The sequence below is a fragment of the Hypanus sabinus genome, chromosome 6 (assembly GCF_030144855.1).
Source record: "Hypanus sabinus isolate sHypSab1 chromosome 6, sHypSab1.hap1, whole genome shotgun sequence".
Taxonomy (NCBI): Eukaryota; Metazoa; Chordata; class Chondrichthyes; order Myliobatiformes; family Dasyatidae; genus Hypanus; species Hypanus sabinus.
Genome location: NC_082711.1, coordinates 170510482 through 170535305, shown reverse-complemented (window position 1 = coordinate 170535305; position 24824 = coordinate 170510482). Strand labels below are relative to the sequence as shown.

Genomic DNA, 24824 nt, shown 5'->3' with positions numbered 1-24824 from the left:
TCGACGAGTACTCACGGTTCCCCTTTGCCATCCCCTGCCCCGACACCACTGCCACGTCCATCATAAAAGCCCTGCGCCAGCTCTTCACTCTGTTCGGGTATCCCTGCTATATCCACAGTGATAGAGGGTCCTCCTTTATGAGTGAGGAGCTGCGCCAGTACTTGCTAGCTAGGGGCATTGCTACCAGTCGGACCACGAGTTATAATCCCCGGGGTAATGGCCAGGTGGAGCGGGAGAATGCCACAGTGTGGAAGGCCACACTTTTAGCCCTTAAGTCAAAAGGGTTGCCGGTCTCTCGATGGCAGGAGGTCCTCCCTGAGGCACTGCACTCTATCCGCTCTCTGTTATGTACGTCCACCAATGCCACCCCTCACGAACGCCTATTCTCTTTTCCTAGGAAGTCTGTCACTGGGACCACCCTACCAGTTTGGCTGACGTCCCCGGGGCCAGAGCTGCTCCGGAAACATGTGAGGAGCAATAAATACTCCCCGCTGGTAGAGAGGGTTCACCTTCTACATGCGAACCCCCAGTATGCTTACGTGGTCTTACCTGATGGGCGGGAGGACACAGTCTCCATCCGCGACCTGGCACCCGCAGGTGCAGCAGACCACTACCCTGAAGGCTCTCCGGTAACTATGAACCCTGCACCAGAGTTGACACCGTGCTCACCAGGCCCTACACAGACTCCTCACGACACTTGTATACCGGGCGTTTCGTACGCATTTATACCAGGCGCCTCGCACATGCATGAGGGATCACTGACGCCTAGTGGGCAAGAACAAGCACAACCGGCGCTACAAGCGCAACCTCTGTCTCCTGTGCAATCACCAATGTTGCCGGCATCTATGCGGTCACAGCCGGTGCTACGTAGATCGCAGCGACAGATTCGACCACCTGATAGACTTGACTTGTAAGAAACTTCGCCACATGAGGACTCTTTCAAACGAAGGGGGGGTGAATGTGGTGAACTACGTGCCTGTCGGGACACGCCCCCTGCTGACTGCTCCTGTGGCTCCTCCCACAGGCCCCTGTATAAAGGAGATCTGAGGCCTGACGCTCGGCCTCAGTCTCCAGGACATTGTATGATGGACACTCACTCCTGGTTCCTTCTTCCAGTCAATAAAAGCCGATATCTCGCCTTATGTCTCAGTGTGAGTTATTGATGGTGCATCATCGGGCCAAGGCTCTTCACAGCAGGACTAATTTCTTTTCAAAATGTTCATAGCTTTCAATCATTCAAGACATCTTCTCAGGATGGACTATAAATGCTGGTTTAGCCAGTGACGCCCATATCCCATAAATAAATAAATAAATTTAAACACATCACTGTAGAATTGGTGGTCAGCCAGTTCTTGATGCCTGACTTACAATTCTTTTCACCCTGTTCTTGTGCTCGGCCTTCCTTTCAAACAAAATGCAATCTCTTTTCAAAAGAATGCTGAATCTGTTTCCAGCACCCACTCAAGACCACATACTTCACAGCACCCAAGTGAAAATCATCTCAGAGTGCCTGTCCCAGTGTCACATAACCAGATAATTTACTCAAGGACTGAATGGAAAAAAGAGCTCTTTGTTTGAAGAAAGCATACCTTAAATAGTTATTTAGGCAGTGTTTAATGAAGATGGGTTACGGGAGATTGAAAATCTAGTTAAGCAGTATCACAACAAGAGCCTCTCACTTAACGTCAGCAAAACCAATGAACTGATTAATGAGTACAGGGGGAAGAAGCTGGAGGTCTATGAGCCAGTCCTTATTAGGGGAACGAAGGTAAAGAGGGTCAGTAACTTTGAGTCCCTTGGCGTTATCACACCAGAGGATTTGTCCTGTGACTAACTCTTCAGTGTCATCACAAAGACATCACCTTTCCTTTCCTTGAAGCTTGCATAGATTCAGCACGTTAACAAAAACTTCGACAAACTTCTTTAGCTGTACAGTGGAGAGTATCCTAACTGGTTGCATCATGGCAGAAAGGGACGGATATAGCCCAGTCCGTCACAGGTGAAGCCCTCCCAACTACTAAGTCCATTTACATGGAATGCTGTCGCAGGAAAGCAGCATCCATCGTCAACGACCTCCGCCATCCAGGTCATGTTCTCTTCTCACTGCTACAATCAAGCAGCAGGTACAGAAGCCCTAGGTCCCACTCCACCAGGTTCAGGAACCATTATTACCCTACAACCTGAACCAGCGTGGATAACGTAATTCACCACTACTCTGAACCGATTCTTCGAACTATAGACTCACTTTCAAGGACACCCTACAACTCATTCTCTCCGTTTTATTTATAAGATTAGCTTTGTCACACGTACATCAAAATGTGCAGAGAAATGTGTCGTTTGCATCAAATCGGGTGAGCAACGATTGTGTCGGCATGCTTATGGAGCCATCATAGCATGCCCACAACTTGCAAACCCGATCTCTGGTATGTCTTCAGAAGGTGGGAGGAAACTGGAGCACCCGGAGGAAACCCACGCGGTCATGGGAAGAACACACAATCTCAATACAGGCGGCGACGGGAATCGAATCCCAATTGGTAATTGATGGCGCTGTAAAGCATTATGCTAACTGCTAATCTACCGTGCTGCCAAATATTTACTTGCACTATTTGTCTTCTTTTGCACATTGGTGTGCATCATCCTTTGCTTATGTAGATTCATGTAAAATTGTTATTGTTATTCTTTTTTCCTTGTAAATGCCTGCAAGAAAATGAATCTCAGTGTGGTGTATGATGCCATCTACAACAGAACCTTGATAATAAATTTACTTTGAACTTTGAAAAGCTAATACAATGCTGAAAGAGATGCTGGAACAAACAAAGGAGAAAAGACTAAATATAATGAGGTTCTATTTGCTGACACTCAGCTCCCATCTACAAGAGCTTAACACTACCACAAATATAAACTACTTTGCAGCACGTTCTACTAAATCATCCACATTTCTAATTTTTAAAAACTATAGTGAATTCAGGCAACTTTGGAATGCCCACGCTATAGTTTTCATCTGTACCAGAGAATTTCACCAGCAGAAGGCCTCACATGCGGTAATGTTGGGGATTGTTTGTACGCTGGCCAAAATGACATTAACACACAGCCGGAGGAGACGAGGGAGGAAAAATGGAACAAGAGTAAGTTTTAGTCCATGCTTAATAAAGTGACGGATAAAAATCAAATACAACATGGATTGAAACCAGGCAGAAAGGGCAGATTCAGAAGAAATACCAGAAGTGAAACTGGGAAGGATTGACCTCCCTCCACCGCAATCACTTAAATTTGCCACTTTTGGAATAACCAGAACCTGGGTGACAACCCTTGGACCTTCCACCTGGAGATTCAAGTTAAAAATTATGCATTATAAAAATAACAGGTTTCAGCAAATGTGTATGCAAAACCTGTGGTAATCGAACTATTTATAATTAATGGATTTTAAGAACAGCATCTTTTCACCATAGTTCTGCTGTGCTCTGAGAGCTATTTATCAGATATCAGTGGGAAGAGAATTGAACCTTCCTGCTTTCTTAAGCCTCCAACTAGGTACAGCTAAAAAAATTACTTAAAAAATGTGTGCGCAACTTGAATTAACACCCAAAAGCTAATTGAGAAAAAGAAAACAATCTAAGATGTACTCTGTTCACTAAGTAAGACCATAAGACTCTGCAACAGAGTTAGGCCATTTGGCCATTGAGTATGTGTCACCATATGATCCCAGCTGATTTATTTTCCCTCTCAACCACATTTCCCTGCCTTCTCCCCGTAACCATTAATGTCCTTACTGATCAAGCACCTATCAACCTCTGCTTTAAATATACCCAATGACTTGGCCTCCACAGCCATCTATGGCAATGAATTCCACATATTCACCACCCTCTGGCTGAAGAAATTTCTCCTTATCTCTGTTCTAAAAGGACATCCTTTTATTCTGAGTCTATGCCCCCTGGTCCTAGACTTCCCCACTTTTGGAAACGTCTGCTTCACACCCATTCTATCTAGGACTTTTAATATTCAACAGGTTCCACCGAAAGTACCCTCATTCTTGTACACTCCAGTGAGTATAGGCCCAGAGCCAGTAAACGCTCCTCATCTATCATTCTTGGGATCTTTCTTGTGAACCTCCTCTGGATTATCTCCAATGCCAGTGCATCCTTAGGTCATCATCATCATGTACCTTGTCGTATGGCATGTGTGAGCATGGTTTTACAACCATGATTGTTCTTGGCAAATTTTTCTACGCAAGCGGTTTGCCATTGCCTTCTTCTGGGCAATGTCTTTACAAGGCAGGTTAACCCACCTATTATCAATACTCTTTGGAGATTGTCTTCCTGGTGTCAATGGTCATATAACCGGGACTTGTGATGTGCACCAGCTGCTCATACAACCATCCTCCACCTGCTCCCATGGCTTCAAGTGACCCTGATCAGGGGCTAAGAAGGTGCTACACCTTGCCCAAGGGTGACCTGCAGGCTGGTGGAGGGAAGGAGTACCATATACGAGTGTAAAGGAGAACAAAATAATTATTATTCCAGATCCAATGCAGCAGAAAAAACACAATAATAAAACAACACAATAAATATAATTACATAAGATAGATAATATACACAGATTGATTATAGCTCCATCCCACCACCTAATCCTTAGATAAGGAGCCCAAAACTGCCCACAATAAAGATGGACCACATCCCATGTGTATGTCCCTCATTATATAAACTGCTTATGCCCATGTTCTACCAGTTAGATTGTGAGTGTCCAGGAAGGGAGTAGACACTGCTAAAGATTATATTGGAATCGAAAATCGTTGCCATTGATTTTCAATATAGTTGAGCATGGATCAGTTCAGGTAATTTCCATCGATGGAAAGACCAGCACTAGCCCACCCACCTATAAACAGAAAGGTGCCAGATAAAGGTCAGAAACAACATGAAGCACCCTGCTCATGGGCTGTTTGTCCCACTTCCATCAGTAGCTTCACACCAGAACCACCAGATTTGATCCACACGTTTACCCACTAATGCACCCCTCCACTCCCCCCACCACCATTACTTAATCATTTACTGTCAGTCACCTTATGTACAAACACTCCTGTGCATAGCGTCACTTTACAGATGTACAATCAAACTATGTATATAAGCTATCTAATGTAATTATATTTATTGTGTTCTTTATCCTATTGTGTTTCTTTTGGTGCTGCATTGGATCCAAAGTAACGATGATTTTGTTGACCTTTACAGTTGTGTGCAGGAAATGACATGAAACAAGCTTGAAGAGTATCTCACTCACCAGGAGAATGCTGGGTGGTTGCCAGTGAGGTCATGGAATTCGAGAGGTTTAAGTTGGCAGTAATGCTAAGCTGGCTTTGGACAGGGGGTGGGTAGGGAGAGGTCGGTGTGCGCAGGGACTCCTCAGTGGATTCTTCATCTATTCCTGGCAAATACGTGTCGATTAATGCATCCAGAAACTTCACAATCAGCTCGGCGTAGTCCGGGATCTGGGTTTGCTGTGCGACAGGATAAACATCAGAGGAATATAGTTAAAATCAAAGGCTTCGAGGAGGATCCAAATCATATTTAAAATTAGAGAACTACATCTCAGCAGAACAATTCAAACAAATGAAAGGTGTTAAGTCTACAGGGGAAGCAATGTTTGCTCAAAGTAACAGCTCTATTATATATCGGGAGAAACGAGAGAAAACATTTGTTGAGCTGTATAAATTTTTTGTATGGTATAATCTTTGCACCAAGGCTTGAATTACATGAAAACTCTTCACTTTGTGGTTACTGTGACAGCAACGCTGGCAGCTGGGCGGACTGGAACAGCACCAATGGTTTAGAAACACGGGGAGCTTCAGGGGAGGGGAGGGGAGGCATGGATGGTTTACGATTTGGAAGTAGGACTTGCTGCCCCATCTGTATCTGCAGAAGCATATTAACTGGAGCCACTGTGCAAAAAATTCAGCCAGGTTCTTAACTTCATTCCAAACAACTCCAGCATTACGTCATAAGTGCAGTTATATTTATTAGAGAAAGGGACAGAAGACAGAAGACGTGGAGTGGAATTAGGCCACTCGGCTTATTGAGTCACCTCCACCATTTGATCACGGCTGATTTATTACCCTTCTCAGCTCCATTTTCCCACCTCTTCCCGTAACCTTTGACACCCTTACTAATCCAGAACCTATCAACCTCTACTTTAATTATACCCAATAATTTGGGCTCCACCGCCATCTGATTCACTGCCCTCGAGTTAAATAAATTACCCTACCTCTGTTCTAAAGGGATGTTCCTGTATTCTGGGGCAGTGCCCTCTGTTCACAGACTCTCCTATTTTTGGAAACATCTTGTCCACGTCCACTCTGTTTAGGCCTTAGAAGCAAACTACTCAGTCCCTTTCTATCCCTCACTGAAATTATGGGTGATCTGTGAATGTACAAATTCCTTACAGGCAGAGACGGGAATTAAACCCAGGTAGCCTGTACTGTAAAGCACTGAGCTAACCACTATGCTACCATGCCACCCCTTCTTCCCCTCTTCTCTTCTCCTCCCCTGACTTTACATTTATCAGCCACACTTCTCATTCTCATCCCCTAGATCCCACGTTAGGTGGAAATGGTTTCATTCTATCTATGTCATCAGTTCCTTGTGATACCTGGAAGACTAGAACTAAATCACCACATTACAGTCCAAAATCAAAGAATACAACCCAAGTTTGATTCAACTCTTCCCATAGGTCAACCAGTGGAGTTCCAACTAAATTTGCTCCACAGCCAATATATCCTATGGAGCACATGACTGCACAACTTCACAGTGTGTACAAATTGGCTGAAGTGATATCTATGTCTTCAAACGTACTTAACTGCAAGGTTTTCTAGAAAATCTGGAGCCCATGAAATAAGTCATCTATAAACAGTTTTGATTGGATTAATTTTTAATTAATATTTCTTTAATAATGTTTCACCCAAAACCATCTCATTAAAAGTAATGAACATTATCACTTAATAATATTTTGTCCACTGTATCTATTTGCTACTGATGCAGAGAGTCATTGCAAAGTCTAAAACAAAAGTACTTAAAAGATGCTTCAAAAGAGTTTCAGTCGCACCTTAGAGAAAGATCCTGCGAATCTCCAAAGTCCATTGAAACCAAAACCTGAAATAGTGAGGCAAGAAAAATAATTACAAAAAGAAAGCAATTCAAATCTTGGTATTAATTAGTGTACCAATCAAGATTAGAGTGTTCATTACCCCTAGAGTTGCTCTTGATTCATTATCTACAAGGATATACTTCAGATGCACCTCAAATAATTCTGTATTGAACTTTTTAGACCATAAGACCATAGAAGCAGAATTATGCCATTTGGCCCATTGAATCTGCTCCCCCATTTCATCATGGCTGATGCACTTCCATCTCAGCCCCAATCTCCCGCCTTCTCCCTGTAACCCTTCATGCCCTGACTAATCAAGAACCTATCAACCTGTGCCTTAAATCCACAGGTTGGGGCTCCACAGGGTACTGTCCTGTCTCCCTTTCTCTTCACCATCTACACCTCGGACTTCAACTACAACACAGAGTCTTGCCATCTTCAGAAGCTTTCTGATGACTCTGCCATAGTTGGATGCATCAGCAAGGGAGATGAGGCTGAGTACAGGGCTACGGTGGGAAACTTTGTCACATGGTGTGAGCAGAATTATCTGCAGCTTAATGTGAAAAAGACTAAGGAGCTCGTGGTGGACCTGAGTTGGGCTAAGGCACCAGTGACCCTGTTTCCATCCAAGGGGTCAGTGTGGACATGGTGGAGGATTACAAATACCTGGGGATACGAAATGACAATAAACTGGACTGGTCAAAGAACACTGAGGCTGTCTACAAGAAGGGTCAGAGCCGTCTCTATTTCCTGAGGAGACTGAGGTCCTTTAACATCTGCCGGATGATGCTGAGGATGTTCTACGAGTCTGTGGTGGCCAGTGCTATCATGTTTGTTGTTGTGTGCTGGGGCAGCAGGCTGAGGGTAGCAGACACCAACAGAATCAACAAACTCATTCGCAAGGCCAGTGATGTTGTGGGGGTGGAACTGGACTCTCTGACGGTGGTATCTGAAAAGAGGATGCTGTCCAAGTTGCATACCATCTTGGACAATGTCTCCCTTCCACTCCATAATGTACTGGTTAGGCACAGGAGTACATTCAGCCAGAGACTCATTCCACCGAGACGTAACACTGAGCTTCATAGGAAGTCAATTCCTGCCTGTGGCCATCAAACTTTATAACTCCTCGGAGTGTCGGACTATAGGCTGATAGGCCTGAGCCAATAGGCTGGTCCTGGACTAATTTCCACTTGGCATTATCATTATTATTATTTAATTATTTATGGTTTTATGTCTATATTTCTACACTATTCTTGGTTGGTGCGACTGTAATGAAACCCAAATTCCCTCAGGATCAATAAAATATGTCTGTCTGTCTGTCAAGTATACCCATTGACTTGGCCTCCACAGCCAGATTCACCACCCTTTGGCTAAAGAAATTCCTCCTCATCTTTATTCTAAATGTACGTTCCTCTATTCTGAGGTTGTGTCCTCTGGTCCTAGACCCCCATCTCCGATCATAGGAAACAAATTTGTTTGGTAACACACACAAAATGCTGGAGGAACTCAGCAGGCCAGGCAGCATCTAAGGAAAAAAGTACAGTCGACATTTTGGGCCAAGACCCCTGACTGCACTTTTTTCCATAGATGCTGCCTGGCAGGCAGAGTTCCTCCAGTATTTTGTGTGTGTTGCCTGGGTTTCCAGCATCTGCAGGTTTTTTCTTGTTTTTGAATTTTGTTTGGCTTTAATTTTCATCTGGATATTCAGCAACAAAGCTCATATAACATCCAATTCAGTTTACAGTGGACTTTTGTGTTCCATCCAGCATTTATGTGAGGAGTCATAAAACTGAGAACCATGGCTTTGTTACTGTATAAAGAATGTATTTGTTAATAGCTCAACTGACAGTACAATGCTTCCAAAGATCTCTGGTAATCCAACTAATGTCATGGAATCTTCTCCATCTTAATGATCTAGTTCCTTCCTACTTGGAGCAAGGCCAACAACACGTGCCAGCTCTTAGTGAATCTGTAGTGGTTTCTATATGGCTTTCACGGGGAAGAACGAAAACAAGGTAGTGTTGGTTTAAAGCGAAAGAAAGGAGTTTCAAAGGGATTTGAGGGGTAAGCTTCTCTCTTAGACAGAAAGTGATCGATATCTTGAAAGTGCTGCCAGATGTGGTGGAAGAATCCAACACAATTACTATGTTTAAGTGGCATTAAGACAAGCACTTGAAGAGGAAAGGTGTATAATGATATGGTGCTAGTGCAGCTATATGGAATTAGTGTAGATAGGCACACACACAAATTTTATTTATTTATTAATTGAGATACAGTGTAGAATAGGCTCTTCGAGCCACACCACCCAAGAATCCCCCAATCTCCTAATCACAGGACAATTTATAATGACCAATTAATTGACAAAGCAGTACGTCTTTTGGACTGTGGGAGGAACTCAGCGAGTCAAGCAATATGGAGGGGAACAAACAATCACCATTTTGGGCCGAGACCTTTCATCAGGATTGGAAAAGATGGAGGAAGAAGCAAGAATAAGATGGTGGTGGAAGGGAAGGAGCACAAGCTGGCAGGTGACAGGTGAAACCAGGTGAGTGGGAGGGTGGGTGGTGTGGGGGGATGAAGTGAGAAGCTGGAAGGTGGATACGTGGAAGAGGTTAAATCCTGAAGAAGGCAGCACCTGGTAGGAGAGGAAGTGGCCCATGGAAGAAGGGAAGGAGGGGTGGGGAACCAGAGGGAGGTGATAGGTAGGTGAGGAAGGGACTGAGAGGGTGACCAGTATAGGGAATGGAAAAAGATTGGGGGGGGGGGGCGGGAGGGGGAAGAAGCTAGCGAAATTGAAGCTCATGCCGTCAATTAGGAGGCTACCCAGACAGAATATGAGGTGTTACTCCAGTCTGAACGTGGCCTCATGGTGGCTGCAGAGGAGACACAGACATGTTGGAATGGGAAGCTGATTTGAAATGGGTTGCCACTGGGAGATCCTGCCTTTTGCATCAAACAGATGACCAGTGCAGATGGGCCCGTTTCTGTGCTGTGAAACCTTAACACTGTAATGGCCAATTTGTAATAACATCCTTAGAATTCAAAAGAGATTTACACCAAGGTAGACTAGTCTGGGGCTGATTCTAGGTTCATGAAGAAGCGACATCAGATCTGGTTTCGTCGAACAAGCCAACCAATGCCATCTGTGTTTCGTTACACTCAAGCTCATGAATTTCAGTTGGTAGCGTGAATTCTTACTGGAGAATCAAGGGGACACAATGGACCTCAGGGGCCAGCATGATAGCATAGTGGTTAGCGCAGTGCCTCAGAGCACCAATGATCACCGATTAGAGCTCAAATACTGCCATTGTCATTTGTACGTTATCCCCGTGACCACGTGCGTTTCTCCAGGTGCTCCAGTTTCATCCCACACTCCAGACGTAGGGGTTAGGGGTCGTGAGTTGTGGGCATGCTATGCTGGTGAAGGAAGTGTGGCGACAGTTGTGGGCTGCCCCAGCACTGTCCTCAGACTGTGTTGGCCGTCGATGCAAAACAAATCATTTCATTGTATATTGTGATGTACACGTGACAAAAACCTTTTTCCATTCTATGCTGGAAACATCTATTATCATGTGAAGCAACACACGATGGGCTGCATAAAGACAGCAATCAACAACATGCTGACTTCCATGCCTTGGTCCCTGCTTTATACAGACATCATTAATGGGGAAGTTCTTTGACTATTTTTCAGCAAGATGTTATACTTTGCCAGACCACCCTCTCTTCCCCTCCCCCACTGAGAAGGTTTCCGTTCCAAAACAATGAAATGAAGCTGTAAAGCCCACTTACTTTGTAAATATGCTGGCTGATACTGAGGCGGCGATTCTTCATGATACACCACACTCTGCACAATCCCATGTATGGGATTTAGTAGATTGGGGTCTTGGCATAGAGATAGCAACGTATTAATCTTGGAGTCCAGTAAATTGTGTCTAAGTAGCACAAAAAAACACAATAATGAATCTACTAACAGCGTCTAAAATGTATTTAATAGTTGACAATGATATCACATTAGGAAATGGCAATAAGCCACTATCTATTAGATTATTTCTGTAAACATAACCTTAAAACTGCCCTACAAATAACTTTAAAACACAGCACTTGTTGCTTTTTCTGAAAAGATGATTGACTTGATGGATGCACAAGATGCTTCTGCTAAACAGAGACATTAGTCTTTTCAAAAAAACTCCAACTCTCTGAATCATTTTAGTGAATGATATGTTTGTGGGTGAGGGGCTTGACATACTTAGAGACGACTAAACGCTCATTCCAACGGTTACAATTTCGAGCCTAGTTGAAGATCAGACTGGTGTTAAGCAACAACAGAGGAACTTACACAATGGGAAACACTTTGGGGAAGACGACACTGGCTTCAGCTAAGTACTCGTACAGGATGCGCTGATCAAACTCATCTGTAGTGTGTTTCACCAATGTAGCCTTTAGAGAAAAACACAAACTCATTAGATGGTTGAAATTGATTTCCATGTATTCTTGATCTATAAAGAAAAGTGCCATGAGATAACTACTTCACGTCAAGTTTACAGATAATAGTGGTCACCACACAGATCACTGAATTCAGGGCTGCTCGTTTAGATAATCTTATTCTCCTCTCAGTTTTGAAAATAAAGCTTATCACGTGCTATGATTCACATCTCTAAATTTGAAAAACAAGCTGTCCAGATAACAGAACCTGCTGACAAGACAATTTAAAGTAAACATTTTACCTTTGGATTAATTCAAAAACCCACTCATATACATCTCAATGTACACTGCTGCATATGAAAGAACTCAGCTGGATTATGAATCCCCCCACATACCTTCCCCATTATCTAGGTCCACCAATCACCTGCCAACTTGCACTCCTTCCCCGCTCCCCGCCAACACTTTCTTATTCTTGTTTGTGCCCCTTTCTCTTCCAGTCCCAACCAAGGGTCTCAGCTAGAAAAGTCAACTGTTTATTCCTCTCCATAGATGCTGCCTGCTCCACTGAGCTCCTCCAGCATTGTTGCCGCTCTGGTATATAAAAAAACTGAAGTCGTTCAAAATTTAAACACAAGGGATTTTGCAGATGCTGTAAATCTTGAGCAACACACACACAACATGCTGGAGGAGCTCAACAGGTCAGACAACATCTGTGGAGAGGAATAAACAGTCAAGGTTTTGGGCCGAGAAGATTCTTCCAGCACTTTGAGCATATTTGCCCCTCAAAAATTTAGGTTGTTCTATTTCAGCAATGACTTTTATGCTCTCATCTAAAGACCTGAAGATCCCAATTTCCTCAGGGTAGTTTCCAATCAGGAAATTATTACAGCCTGCTAACCTTGAAGAATTTAAGGCTAATATTGGAGGCAGGCCAAAAACTCCCAGACAGTAAGTTGCCCAGTGTGTACCATTGCTAAAGTGACTTAGTAAAAACGTTTAATCCTACTACTCTGTAGGCGTCCTTGCTCTGTACATAACACAATTCACAAGTCAGATCCACGTTAATCCTATATGCCTCCATTAGGGCAGCAACGTTCTACAACTCGATTCTAAGAATCGGTTGCTCCACTCTGTCCCTGACCGCCGCTGAAACGCTTGGAAAGAATACTGTCGCAAACTGTAACAGCAGCACAGAAACATAATGGGAGGGTGGGATTTATTTTGGATTGTTCTTCATTTAAGGTTTACAAGTGACTGTAATGTAGGGATCAAATGGACTTTTCAGGAGACAGCCTTCCATTGGGAGCGAAGAAAATAGGTGCCTTCACTCAAACTGCACAAAACTCTGGTTAAGAGACAGCTTTCTTCCCCCTTCTTTTCCAGCCCTGAAGAAGGGCCTCGGTCTGATTTACTTCCATAAATGCTGTCTAACCTGCTGAGTTTTCTACAGCACTGTGTGTGTGTGTGTGTGTGTGTGTGTGTTACATCCCACAGACTTAACTGTTTTGGTATAAATCCAAAGATATAACGTTATGTGGAACGCAGGGTTCTCTTACAGAAAATGAGGAGGAAAAAGAGACAGAGAAGAGGACAGTGATAACTGTCAACCCTGGGAATTTATTGATCTAAAGCTGTAATTGAACTTGTGCATTATATAAAAAAAAATCAGGGGAGGAGTAGGTTGACTACACTCCAGGGTTACCTCACAAACTACACCTTGGGGCAACACTAAACAAGATGTCCAGATCGTATATGTACTATGAAAGTATAGATCAAGCATCAGTTGTAATTTGTTTAGAAAAACAGCATGGAACAGGCCCTTCTGGCCCAATGAGCTGAACCACCTACTAACCCACTTATTTAACCTTGCCCCAATCACAGGACAATTTACCATGACCAATTAGCCTACTAACCCGTAAATCTTTGGATTGTGGGAGGAAACTGGAGCACCCGGAGATTACCCACAGGCTCATGGGAAGGTCGTACAAACTTCTTACAGACAGGGTCAGAACTGAACTTCGAACTCTAGCTCTCCGAGCTGTAATAGCACCATGCTAACTGCTACTCTACAGTGGCCCCATAATCTGTAGAAAGCAAACATTTACAGAGAAGATGTAAAGCACTGAGCCTAGCCATAAACTAATAAGCAATTATTCTAGGAACAGCTTCTTCCGTTCCACTATCTGATTTCTGAATAAACAATGAAGCAACCCATGAACACTACTTCACTGCTTTTGCCTCTCTTCTTGCACTACTTATTTAATTATTTTATATATATATATATATATATATATACACACACACACACACATAAACTAATCTAAAACTTTGACAAACTTCTATAGATGTGCGGTGGAGTGTATGTTGACTGACTGCATCACAGCCTGGTATGGAACTGCTGATGCCCTTGAATGGAAAATCCTGCAAAAAGTCATGGATACAGCCCAGTCCGTCACAGGGAAAGCAGCACCCATCACAAAGAACCCCCACCATCCAGAACATGCTCTCTTCTCACTGTATTTGCACAGCTTGTTAGATTTTTTTTCACATTGGCTGTTTGTCAGCCCTGTTGGGGGCAGTCTTTCATTAATTCTATTGTGTTTTTTAAGTTCATTGTGACTGTATACGGTGACGTATCTGTACTTTGAGAATAAATATTCGATATACTGTAGATTTCTTATTGTGATTCATTCTTTTTTATGTATGGCACTGTACTGCAGCCACAAAAATAACAGATTCTACAACATTGTGATATTAAATCTGATTCTGTTTCCTGTACCACTTTGCAGCAGGCACTCGGACAAACAAGACATTCATTTCAAACAGAAGGATGGCATATAATTGAGTTCAAGTGTATAAAATATCTAATGACCTGTAACTTGCCCAAAATTATTTCTTTTCTATTCTCAAACTGCCTCAGGAGAACAATTTATTCTTGGGATGAGCCATGCTAGTTTTAAAGAAAATTATTCTACTCAGCAAATTTAAAGAGCAATGAAGTGAGGAACAGATAGAATAGAAAAGGAGCGTCCGACTGTCCTTTGACTGATCGTCGAAAGCCGCTTCCATTATGAGGGGTTAGTTTAGATGGTGCAGCTGCTTTCCCATTGGATAGATGCCTGGTGTCCAGTTTCAAATACCCGGTGGAAGGGGCTTGCTCTCTTCCTCCTTTGTTTCAAATGTGACCGCTGGGAAGGAATGATCTGCACGCACTTTTAACTAAGTATGTTTGTTGAATGTATGGATATTTGCTGAATATTCAGCCTTGTATTGCCTGTAACTTGGGGAACATGAATTTTGGTCGAATTTTTACTGTCTGTAAATAAATGAATAGTATACTCATTCGCAGAGAGCACTTTTTGTGTCAATCGTCAGACCCACAAACCTGACTGAACATCATAACAACGTTCAAATGTTAAGTATGCCTACCAGGACGGTGAGTAGCAGGGCCTGGATCTTGGGGTCAGTGAGGACTTCTTCATCCAGAAGCACATTTGATTCAGACACCGAGACCTTCCGCAAGTGGGAGTGCTGCTGTGAGGATATCCGCTGTGTTTCTAAGTTAAGGAAAGTACAATCAGGTATTATAATACTGCTCCGACCTGACAGCATGGACATCGGTTTCTCCTGCTGGTGAAACAAAATTCTCCTCTCTCCCCTCTTCTTCTGTTTCCACTTTGGCCTCTTACCTCTTCTTACCTGCCTATCACCTTCCATCGTGTCCTTACTCTTCCCTTTCTCCCTTGTCTACTTTCCTCTCCTGTCAGATTCCTTCCTCTCCAGTCCTTTATTTTTCCCACCCACCTGCCTTCACTTAACACCTTCTAGTTATCCTCCTTCTCCACCCCCCACCTTTTTATTCTGGCATCTTCCCCCTTCCTTTCCAGTCCTGAAGAAGAATCTTGGCCTGAAATATTGACTATTTGTTCCATTTCCATTTTTCCATTGCCTGAGCTGCTGAGTTCCTCCAGCATTTTGTGTGTGTTTCGATATTACTTTGCAATTGAGAACAAGGTCAGGAATTATCCTGAGATGACAATGTAAAATGAAACTGGAGTGGCGATAATAACGTGCCCCACTATGGGCACGAGTCTCCTCACCAGTGAGGATATCTTCGAAAGGTGGTGCCTCAAGGAGACAGTATCAATCCTGAATGACCCTCACCTTCTGGGACATGTCCTCTTCTCATTTCCACCATCAGGGAGGAGGTACAAGAGCCTGAAAACACACACTCTGCGTTTTAGGAACTGCTTTTTTCCCTTTGCCTCTGATTTCAGAACAATCCACAAACACAACCTCACTATTTTGCTCTCTTTTTACACAATTTATTTATATTTCTTATTGTATCCTACAGTAATTTTTATGCATTGCACCATGCTGCTACAACAAAACACCAAATTTCAAGACAGTGATAATAAATTTGATTCTGACTCCTTCAGAACAAAAGCCAAAATGAGGCACATGTTGGACAACCAAGTTGCAGGTTTATGAACCTTGTGAATTTACCCTCTACAAATGAGACTAGGTTTGATGCCCAGTTAGCTGACCTTTAGTGGAGCCAAAAGACTTCTGGGGAAAACTAGGGAAGGCAGAAGGTACATTGCACAGAAGAGCAATTAAGTATATCATTCTTTATCTCACATTTTTTTAATTAGTTTTTTATACATTTTCTACATTGCTACAGGTAAAAAGACCCCAGATCAAAATGAAGAACATTGATACAGTGCAAAAATAAACATACAATAATAATATGATACAAAAAAAGATAATTGAGAAAGCACCCAAATTGAAGACATGTAAAGTTAGTATCCTCCCCAAGCCCCGCAACAAAAAAAAAACTCCAGACCAACCACAACACAATATAGAGAATATAAATCAGGACAATCAAACCCCCAAAACTGTAAATACACTTAGCAACAGAAGATATTGATGCCTACTACCAAAAAAAAAGGAGCTGAAAGCAAGGGACCGAAAAAAAACCTTAGTTAAGAGGAAGGTTATGAAAGTACTCAATAAAAGGTCCCCAGACCTTATGGAACTTTAAATCCGAATTAAGAACTGAATAATGAATTTTTTCAAGGTCTAAGCAGGCCATAATATCGTTAAGCCATTGAGCATGCTTGGGCGGGGCATCATCTCTCCATCTAAGGAGGATTAAACATCTAGCCAGGAGAGAGGCAAAAGATAATATTCGACACTTAGTCGAACTCAGACGTAAATCTGTCTCACCCCAGAAACCGAACAAAGCAATTAAAGGGTTAGGTTCTTGGTGGTGATTCAGAATATACAATAACGTTATGAAGACATCTTTCCAAAATTTCTCCAAGCTAGGACAAAACCAGTACATATGAATGAGAGAGGCCTCGCCCCTTTTGCATTTATCACAAAGCGGACTAATGTTAGGGTAAAATCGAGATAATTTAGATTTAGACATATGGGCTCTATGAACAATCTTAAACTGTAAAAGGCAATGGTGAGCACAAAGAGAGGTTGAATTAACCGATTTGAGAATTGAGTCCCAAGTCTCATCAGATAAGGAGGTACTTAAATCATGCTCACATGCCATCTTAATTTTATCCACAGGGGCACGTCGTAAGGCTGTTAATTTATCACAAATAAATGATATTAAGCCTTTACCTAGTGGATTAATAGAAAGAAATAAGTCCATAACATTTTTCTCAGGCATTTCAGGGAAGTTAGGAATTAAAGGATTAATGAAGTGTCTAATTTGGAGATATCTAAGAAAATGAGCATTGGGCAGATTGAACTTAGCAGAGAGCTCTTGAAAAGAAGCGAAGCAATTATCAATGAAAAGATCTTTAAAATGTCTAATGCCCTTCCTATACCAATCATGGAATGCTGAGTCATACGTAGTAGGTAAAAAAAGGTGATTATGTAAGATAGGGCTAGAAAAGGAAAAACCATGGAAACCATAAAATTTCCTAAACTGAGTCCATATATGCAAAGTGTGTCTAACAAGAGGATTAACTATTAATCTGGACAAACTACTGGGGAGTACAGAGCCAAGAAGTGCAGAGATAGATAATTCTTTAGTGGAGCTCAACTCCATTGCCACCCAATTAGGGCACTCGGGTTGGCCATGGAAAAAAGACCAAAAGGTAGCACAACGTATATTGGCTGCCCAATAATATAAACGAAAGTTAGGTAAAGCCATGCCACCCTCTTTTTTAGATTTTTGAAGATAAACTTTATTAATTCTAGAGCGCTTATTCTTCCACAGATATGACAAAATTATAGAGTCTAAGGAATCAAAAAAAGATTTAGGAATAAAAATTGGGATTGATTGAAATAAATATAAAAGTTTAGGGAGAACAAAAATTTTAACAACATTAATACGACCTACCAAAGACATAGATAGAGGTGACCATTGCAACAGACTCTTTTTTATAGTATATGAAAGATTGGCAAAGTTTTCACGAAAAAGATCTTTAAACTGCCTTGTGACTGTAATCTCAAGATAAGTAAATTGATTATGAACTACTTTAAAAGGGAGATCACGGAATGTTAATTCTTGTGCTTCTTTATTAATTGGGAAAAGTTCACTCTTATATAAATTAAGTTTATAGCCAGAGATCTGGCTAAACTGATCAAGAAGTGAAAACATTGGAGATAAGGATGTAGATGGATTTGAGAGAAAGAGTAATAAGTCATCAGCATAAAGAGAAACTTTATGCTCAACACCCCCTCTCCAAATCCCGGTCAATTCAGGACAATTTCGAAATGCTATCGTCAAAGGTTCTATAGCCAAATCAAGGAGAAAGGGACTTATAGGGCATCCCTGACAGGTGCCACGTTTGAGGTTAAATCACTGGGATTTCTGAAAATTAGTCAAAACAGAGGCAGTGGGACACAGATACAGCAATTCGATCCAAGAGACAAAACTTTGACCGAGGTCAAGTTTTTCTAAAACTGCAAAAAGGTAGTTTTTATCTCACATTTTGAGCAAAAGTCTGAAAGAAAACAGAAATCAGCCCTCTCCTGACTGTACAGGTTTACAAGGATGATCCCAGGAATGAAAGGGTTAATGTATGAGGAGTGTATGATGGCTTTAGGTTTGCACTTGGTGGAGTTTAGAAAAATGATGGAGGAATCTCATTGAAGCCTACCGAATATTGAAAGGTCTAGATGGAGCAGACATGGAGAAGAGGTTTCCAATAGTGGGAGAGTCTAGGACCAGAGGGCACAGCCCCAGGATATAAGGACATCCCTTTATGTCGATCAATTGCCACAGTGTGGTTTGGCGGGCCAAGTCATTAGGTATGTTTACAGCAGAGGTTGATATGTACTTAATTAGTGAAGGTGTCACAGGTTACGGAGAGAAGGCAGGAGAATGGGGTTGAGAGGATAAATAAATCAGGCATGATCAAACATCACAGCAGACTTGATGGGTCGAATGGCCTATTTTGCTCCTATGTCTTACCGCTTAGTGAAAAAGCCAGAAAGATCATAAATATTTGGCTAGTTACCCATATCAAAATCGTGCTCTGCCACGCGCCTCATCTTCGGTGGAGTAGTAATCCCCGCGTCCACATCCTGTCTCTTTGGCGCTTTACTGTCTGAAATTAAGTGGTCAAAACTTTTCCTTGTACCTGTAAGATAACGGGCATCACCTGTTCAATTTTAAACACAAAAAAAGGAATGCCACAGGGTTGCAGAACTTTCTCAATAAAAATACAAACAAAGAAATGAAGATTTTGCAGGACTGACTTCCTGCTAACCCACTCAATATCTACCCCTCAATCAACAAAAGCAACCACCATTTCATTTATCATGTTACTGCCCGTGGCTGGTAGCTGGGTGCAATTTAAGGGCCGCCTTTCCTTTATGACAACACAGACAACAGCAGAACTTATTGCAACAATTCCAGGCTATGAAAGATGCTGCAAAAATTAAAGACGTTCATGTTTCACAGGCGCAATAAAATCCTCCATTAACTGAGATATGGAGAAACCCAAAGCTGTACTCCATGGTCACCACTGCTGTTCTCATCTAAGAAATAGTGGAAGATCAATAACCACTGCTCCATGTGTCATTAGAAGGGAAGAGATATCAAAGGAGGCAGTGTGTGATTGGCTGATATTTCTGCTGATGGCTCACCCTGATGTAGCTCCTCCTACCCCACCCTTGTCATGATGCAGCACCCCTCCCCTTCATCATCAGACTTCTACATGGCATCACAATATATCCACATGTTCTGTTTTCACGCAAAATTAATCTATTAATCCAAAGAAATTCAGCGATAAGAACGGTCATGAGTTTGGCTATGATTTTATAAAATGGCCTACACCTGTCCTGAATCCTTCTCCCGACGACAAAACTCCTTCATTTAATTACTTGCTCGTTCATCCAACGATGTATAGAGCTCGCTGCAGATGGCTAGCATGGGAAACAGCTTCCTCCCCTAGGCCATGAGACCAATGAACACTCTGCCATCACCTAGGTCTCATCACGTATGAAGCACCAGTAGAATTATACTGTTTACTTTTTAACTTGAGCTAAATGTCAGTCTTCTGGGATATATATTTGTCGATTTATTTATGGTAATAATACTTAAAAGTGTTGTGTGTGAGTTATATGTAGTATGTTGTGTACCGTGGTCCAAAGGAATGTTGTTTTCGTGGTGATTATACATATATATGGTTGAATGACAATAAACTTAAACTTGAATTTGAGAGAGAGAGGAGCAAGTTGATCTAATGCTTCTTGATGCTTGGCATAAATTTCCTCCCACGCAGTTTCACCACACTATTTGCTTTTACTTTAATTTCTCTGAGCTGAGCACCTCCCAGCAAAGCTAAACTTTCAGAAAAAAAGTGTAAAAGCAGCAAAACTGAATCGTGTTCATGTGCTGTAATAAGTAGCAGCAGGGGCTTCAGGAAGCAAAATCTTGCTTTGAACCACCAGTGGTGGGAAGCATTGATCAAGAGGGTTTGTCCAAGGCATGGGTGTGGGAAAGAAGAACACTTGGATCTTGATAAATAAATGTACTCACCCCAAACACCTTGGACATATCCTCTTCTCCTCTCTCCCATTGGGCAAAAAAAATACACAACCCTGAAAGCACATACCACCAGGCTCAAGGGCAGCTTCTATCCCACTGCTATCAGACCACTGAATGGACTTTTGGCTTCATCGTCTACCTCGTTATGATCCTCCACTTTATCATTTACCTGCACTGCACTTTCCCTGCAGTTGTTACACTTTATCCTGCACTGTTATTGACTTACCTCGTTCTAGCTCAATGCACTGTGGAGTGGTTTGATCTGTATGAACAGTATCCAAGATAAGCTTTTCACTGTATCTTAGTGACAATAATAAACCAATTCCAATACAATTAGGGATGGCCATTAAATGTTGGCTTTACTAGTGACACTCTGACCTTGTATTAACTAGAAAAACAATTTCTAATTAATTGTTAATTCTCAATTGCACAGTGACATTGTGGTTTCTAAGGTTGTCATAGCCAGGGGTGGTAGTGGGGATAAGCTCCCACTACCTATAAAGTGCTCTAAATGGTGTGTGTCTCTAACGGCCCCTGACAACCGAGCTCAACTCTTGGCCTTCACATGTGGCTTAGCTACTAGGCCCAGCGGAACTGTTGCTACTGACAGGAGAAGGGGCAAAGGCAGACCACTGGTGCCTCAAAACCAGTTGCTTCGGGCAGGTGGGGTTCGTCAGCCTTGGACAGCAGCCCACCTAGGAGAAGGAAAACTCTGATTTTAAACCTCCGCTGCCTTGCAGCCACACCCACTCATGGGAAAAGCTTTGGGAATAAACCCCGAGGAAGAAATCTGGAGCCGGGGTTCCAAAGGCAGCTTTATGTTGCTTAAAACTTCACTCCGGTAACCTCTGCAATGACACTGGTGCCAAGCTGGGTTGGAGCTTGTCCTTCCCTTAGACTACGTCATTGTCACGGAGAGGGGGGACCCGCTGCATGGGCAACAGCCGGTTCTTCAAATCTTCCCCCCCAGACTTGCGCCCCGGAGAGGACACAGTCCACCAGAGGCGCAGACCCGTCATCCCCTGGGATCAATGGCTGCCCACTACTAGTCACATTGAAACACACACAAAATGCTGGAGGAACTCTGCAGGTCAGGCAGCATCAATGTCCGCCTGTCTGCCAAATGATCAAGACTAAGAAAGTCCAGTGAACACAATAGACCCTGCAGATGCTGGATGGAAATCCAGACTAACCCCCAGGAAATGCTGGAGGAACTCAGGAGTTCAGGAAGCATCATTGGAGAGCAATAAACAGGCGACATTTCTGGCCTAGACCTGATGAGTGACTAGGGTGGCACAGCAGCTTAGTGGTTAGGATAATGTTGTACAGCGCCAGAAAGCAGGGTTTAATTCCTTCCACTATCTATAAGGTGTTGGTACGTTCTCCCCGTGACCATGTGGGTTTCATCCAGATGCTCTGCTGTCCTCCCACTTTCCAAAGCAGTATGGGATAGGGTGAGTAAGTTGTGGGCTTGCTACGTTGGGGCTAGAAGCATGGTGACACTTGTGGGCTGTCCCTAGCACGATCCTTGGACTGTGTTAGTTGTTGACGTAAATGACTTATTTCACTGCAAGTAAGCTAATCTGTAAAACTAAAAATGGCCTTCTTTAGAGAAAAGGAAGTTTTGGGATTATGTGAACATGCAAGTCTAATGAATGGGCAAGTGCAATGAATATTATGTTGCAAAATGTGAAGTTGTTTACTTAGGTATTCTGAGGGAACTGACTGTCCTTGTACACTGAGCAGGTACCTCAATTGGGAACGTAAATGGTTATGTTGCCCTCAGCACATCCTGGGTGTATTGGCTGTAATCCCAAACAACCAAATATTTTACTGTATTTTGATACAGTAAGGAAATGGTGTTGGGAGGGATGGAGTCAGGGAAGTGAGAAACATTAGATGGTGGTAAATGTTCGTATGAGGAGAGACTGAAGAGGTTCAGCAGGCTGAGCCTATCCCCTCATGTTTGGAAGAACAAAAGGCAATCTCACTGAAAAACACAATTTTCTTTTTTACAGGGCTCGACTGGATAGAACAGAAATGACGTTTCCCCTAGGCTGGGCTGTCTGGGTCAGGAATCAGAGGCTGAAAACAAGGCACCAGCCTTCAGGACTGAGGAGAGAAATTCCTAGGGTAGCAAAGTAGAAAAAATTTTAGCTCAATTGCTTTACAGTACCTATGATCACTGATCTGGCTTCAAAACCCGCCACTGCCTGTAAGGAGTTTGCTGATGACACTAAATTGAGCGGAAAAGCAAATTGTGCAGAAGATAGGGAGAGTCTGCAGGAAGATATAGATAGGTTAAGTGAGTGGGCAAGGGTTTGGCAGATGGAGTACAATGTTGGTAAATGTGAGGTCATCTATTTTGGAAGGAAAAATGAAAGAGCAGATTATTATTTAAACAGTAAACATTACAGCATGCTACTGTGCAGAGGGACTTGGGAGTGTTGGTGCATGAATCACAAAGGCTGGAATGCAGGTGCAGCAGGTTATCAAGAAGGCAAATAGAATGTTGGCCTTCATTGCTAGAGGGATTGAATTTAAGAGCAGGGAGGTTATGCTGCAAATGTACAGGGCGCTGGTGAGGCTGCACCTGGAGAACTGCTCATAGTTCTGATCTCCTTACTTGAAGAAGGATTTACCAGCTTTGGAAACGGTACACTAGGTTAATTCCAGAGATGAGGGGGTTAGACCATGAGGAGAAATTGAGTCGCCTGGGACTCTACTTGCTGGAATTCAGAAGAATGAGAGGAGCTCTTATAGAAACATAAAACAACTGAAAGGGATAGATAAAATAGAGGTAGGAAAGTTGTTTCCAGTGGTAGGTGAGATTAGAACTTGGGGACATAGCCTCAAGATTTGGGAAAATAGATTTAGGATGGAGATGAGGAGGAACTGCTTTTCCCTGATGAATCTGTAGAATTTTCTGCCCAATGAAGCAGTGGAGGCTACCTCGGTAAATACAGTGGCAGGCAAAGGATTGGGCATCCCGGTCAAAATTTCTGTTACTGTGAACAGTTAAGTGAGTAGAAGATTAACTCATCTCCAAAAGTCATAAAGTTAAAGATGAGACACTCTTTTCAACATTTTTAGCAAGATTAGTGTATTATTTTTGTTTTGTACAATTTTAGAGTGAAGAAAGGAAAGGAGCACCATGCAAAAGTTTGGACACCCCAAGAGTTTTGAGCTTTCAGATAACTTTTACCAAGATCTTAGACCTTAATTAGCTTGTTAGGGCTATGGCTTGTTCACAGTCATCATTAGGAAAGGCCAGGTGATACAATTTTCAGTACGAGCTTTATAAATACTCTGACTCCTCAAACCTTGTCCCAACAATTAACAGCCATGGGCTTCTCTAAGCAGCTGCCTAGCACTCTGAAAATTAAAATAAATGATGCCCACAAAGCAGGGGAAGGCTATAAGAAGATAGCAAAGTGTTTTCAGGCAGCTGTTTCCTTAGTTCGTAATGTAATTAAGAAATGGCAGTTAACAGGAACGGTGGAGGTCAACTTGAGGTCTGGAAGACCAAGAAAACTTTCCAAGAGAGCTGCTCATAGGATTGCTAGAAAGTCAAATCAAAACCCCTGTTTAACAGCAAAAAATCTTCAGGAAGATTTAGCAGACTCTGGAGTGGTGGTGCACTGTTCTACTGTGCAGTGACACCTGCACAAATATGACCTTCATGGAAGAGTCATCGGTAGAAAACCTTTCCTGCGCCCTCACCACAAAATCCAGTGTCAGAAGTTTGCAAAGGAACATCTAAACAAGCCTGATGCATTTTGGAAGCAGGTCCTGTGGACTAATGAAGTTAAAATAGAATGTTTTGGCTGCAATGAGAAAAGGTATGTTTGGAGAAAAATGGGTGCAGAATTTCATGAAAAAAACACCGTTCCAACTGTTAAGCACGAAGATGGATCGATCATGCTTTGGGCTTGTGTTGCAGACAGTGGTACGGGGAACATTTCACTGGTAGAGGGAAGAATGAATTCAATTAAATACCAGCAAATTTTGGAAGCAAACATCACACCATCTGTAAAACAGCAGAAGATGAAAAGAGGATGGCTTCTACAACAGGATAATGATCCTAAACACACCTCAAAATCCACAATGGACTACCTCAAGAGGCACAAGCTGAAGGTTTTGCCATGGCCCTCACAGTCCCCTGACCAAAACATCATCGAAAATCTGTGGATAGACTCAAAAGAGCAGTGCATGGAGAACAGCCCAAGAATCTCACAGAACTAGAAGC

At 42.6% G+C, this 24824-nt stretch overlaps 1 protein-coding gene across 10 annotated transcripts in view; it reads right to left on the bottom strand.

Moving 5' to 3' along the window:
- nf1a (neurofibromin 1a) overlaps positions 1-24824 on the bottom strand; it is a 357260-nt gene that overhangs the window by 17801 nt on the left and 314635 nt on the right. For 4 of the 10 annotated variants that reach the window (XM_059973505.1, XM_059973510.1, XM_059973508.1 and 1 more), the window contains 7 exons: positions 19041-19184; positions 15718-15771; positions 14983-15110; positions 11468-11568; positions 10921-11063; positions 7090-7136; positions 5272-5488 (listed from right to left, as the gene is read on the bottom strand). In XM_059973505.1, coding sequence (XP_059829488.1) covers positions 5272-5488; positions 7090-7136; positions 10921-11063; positions 11468-11568; positions 14983-15110; positions 15718-15771; positions 19041-19184 — 834 coding nt within the window. The remainder of the gene's footprint in view (positions 1-5271; positions 5489-7089; positions 7137-10920; positions 11064-11467; positions 11569-14982; positions 15111-15717; positions 15772-19040; positions 19185-24824) is intronic. The other 6 variants (XM_059973511.1, XM_059973512.1, XM_059973513.1 and 3 more) reach the window with 3 other exon arrangements.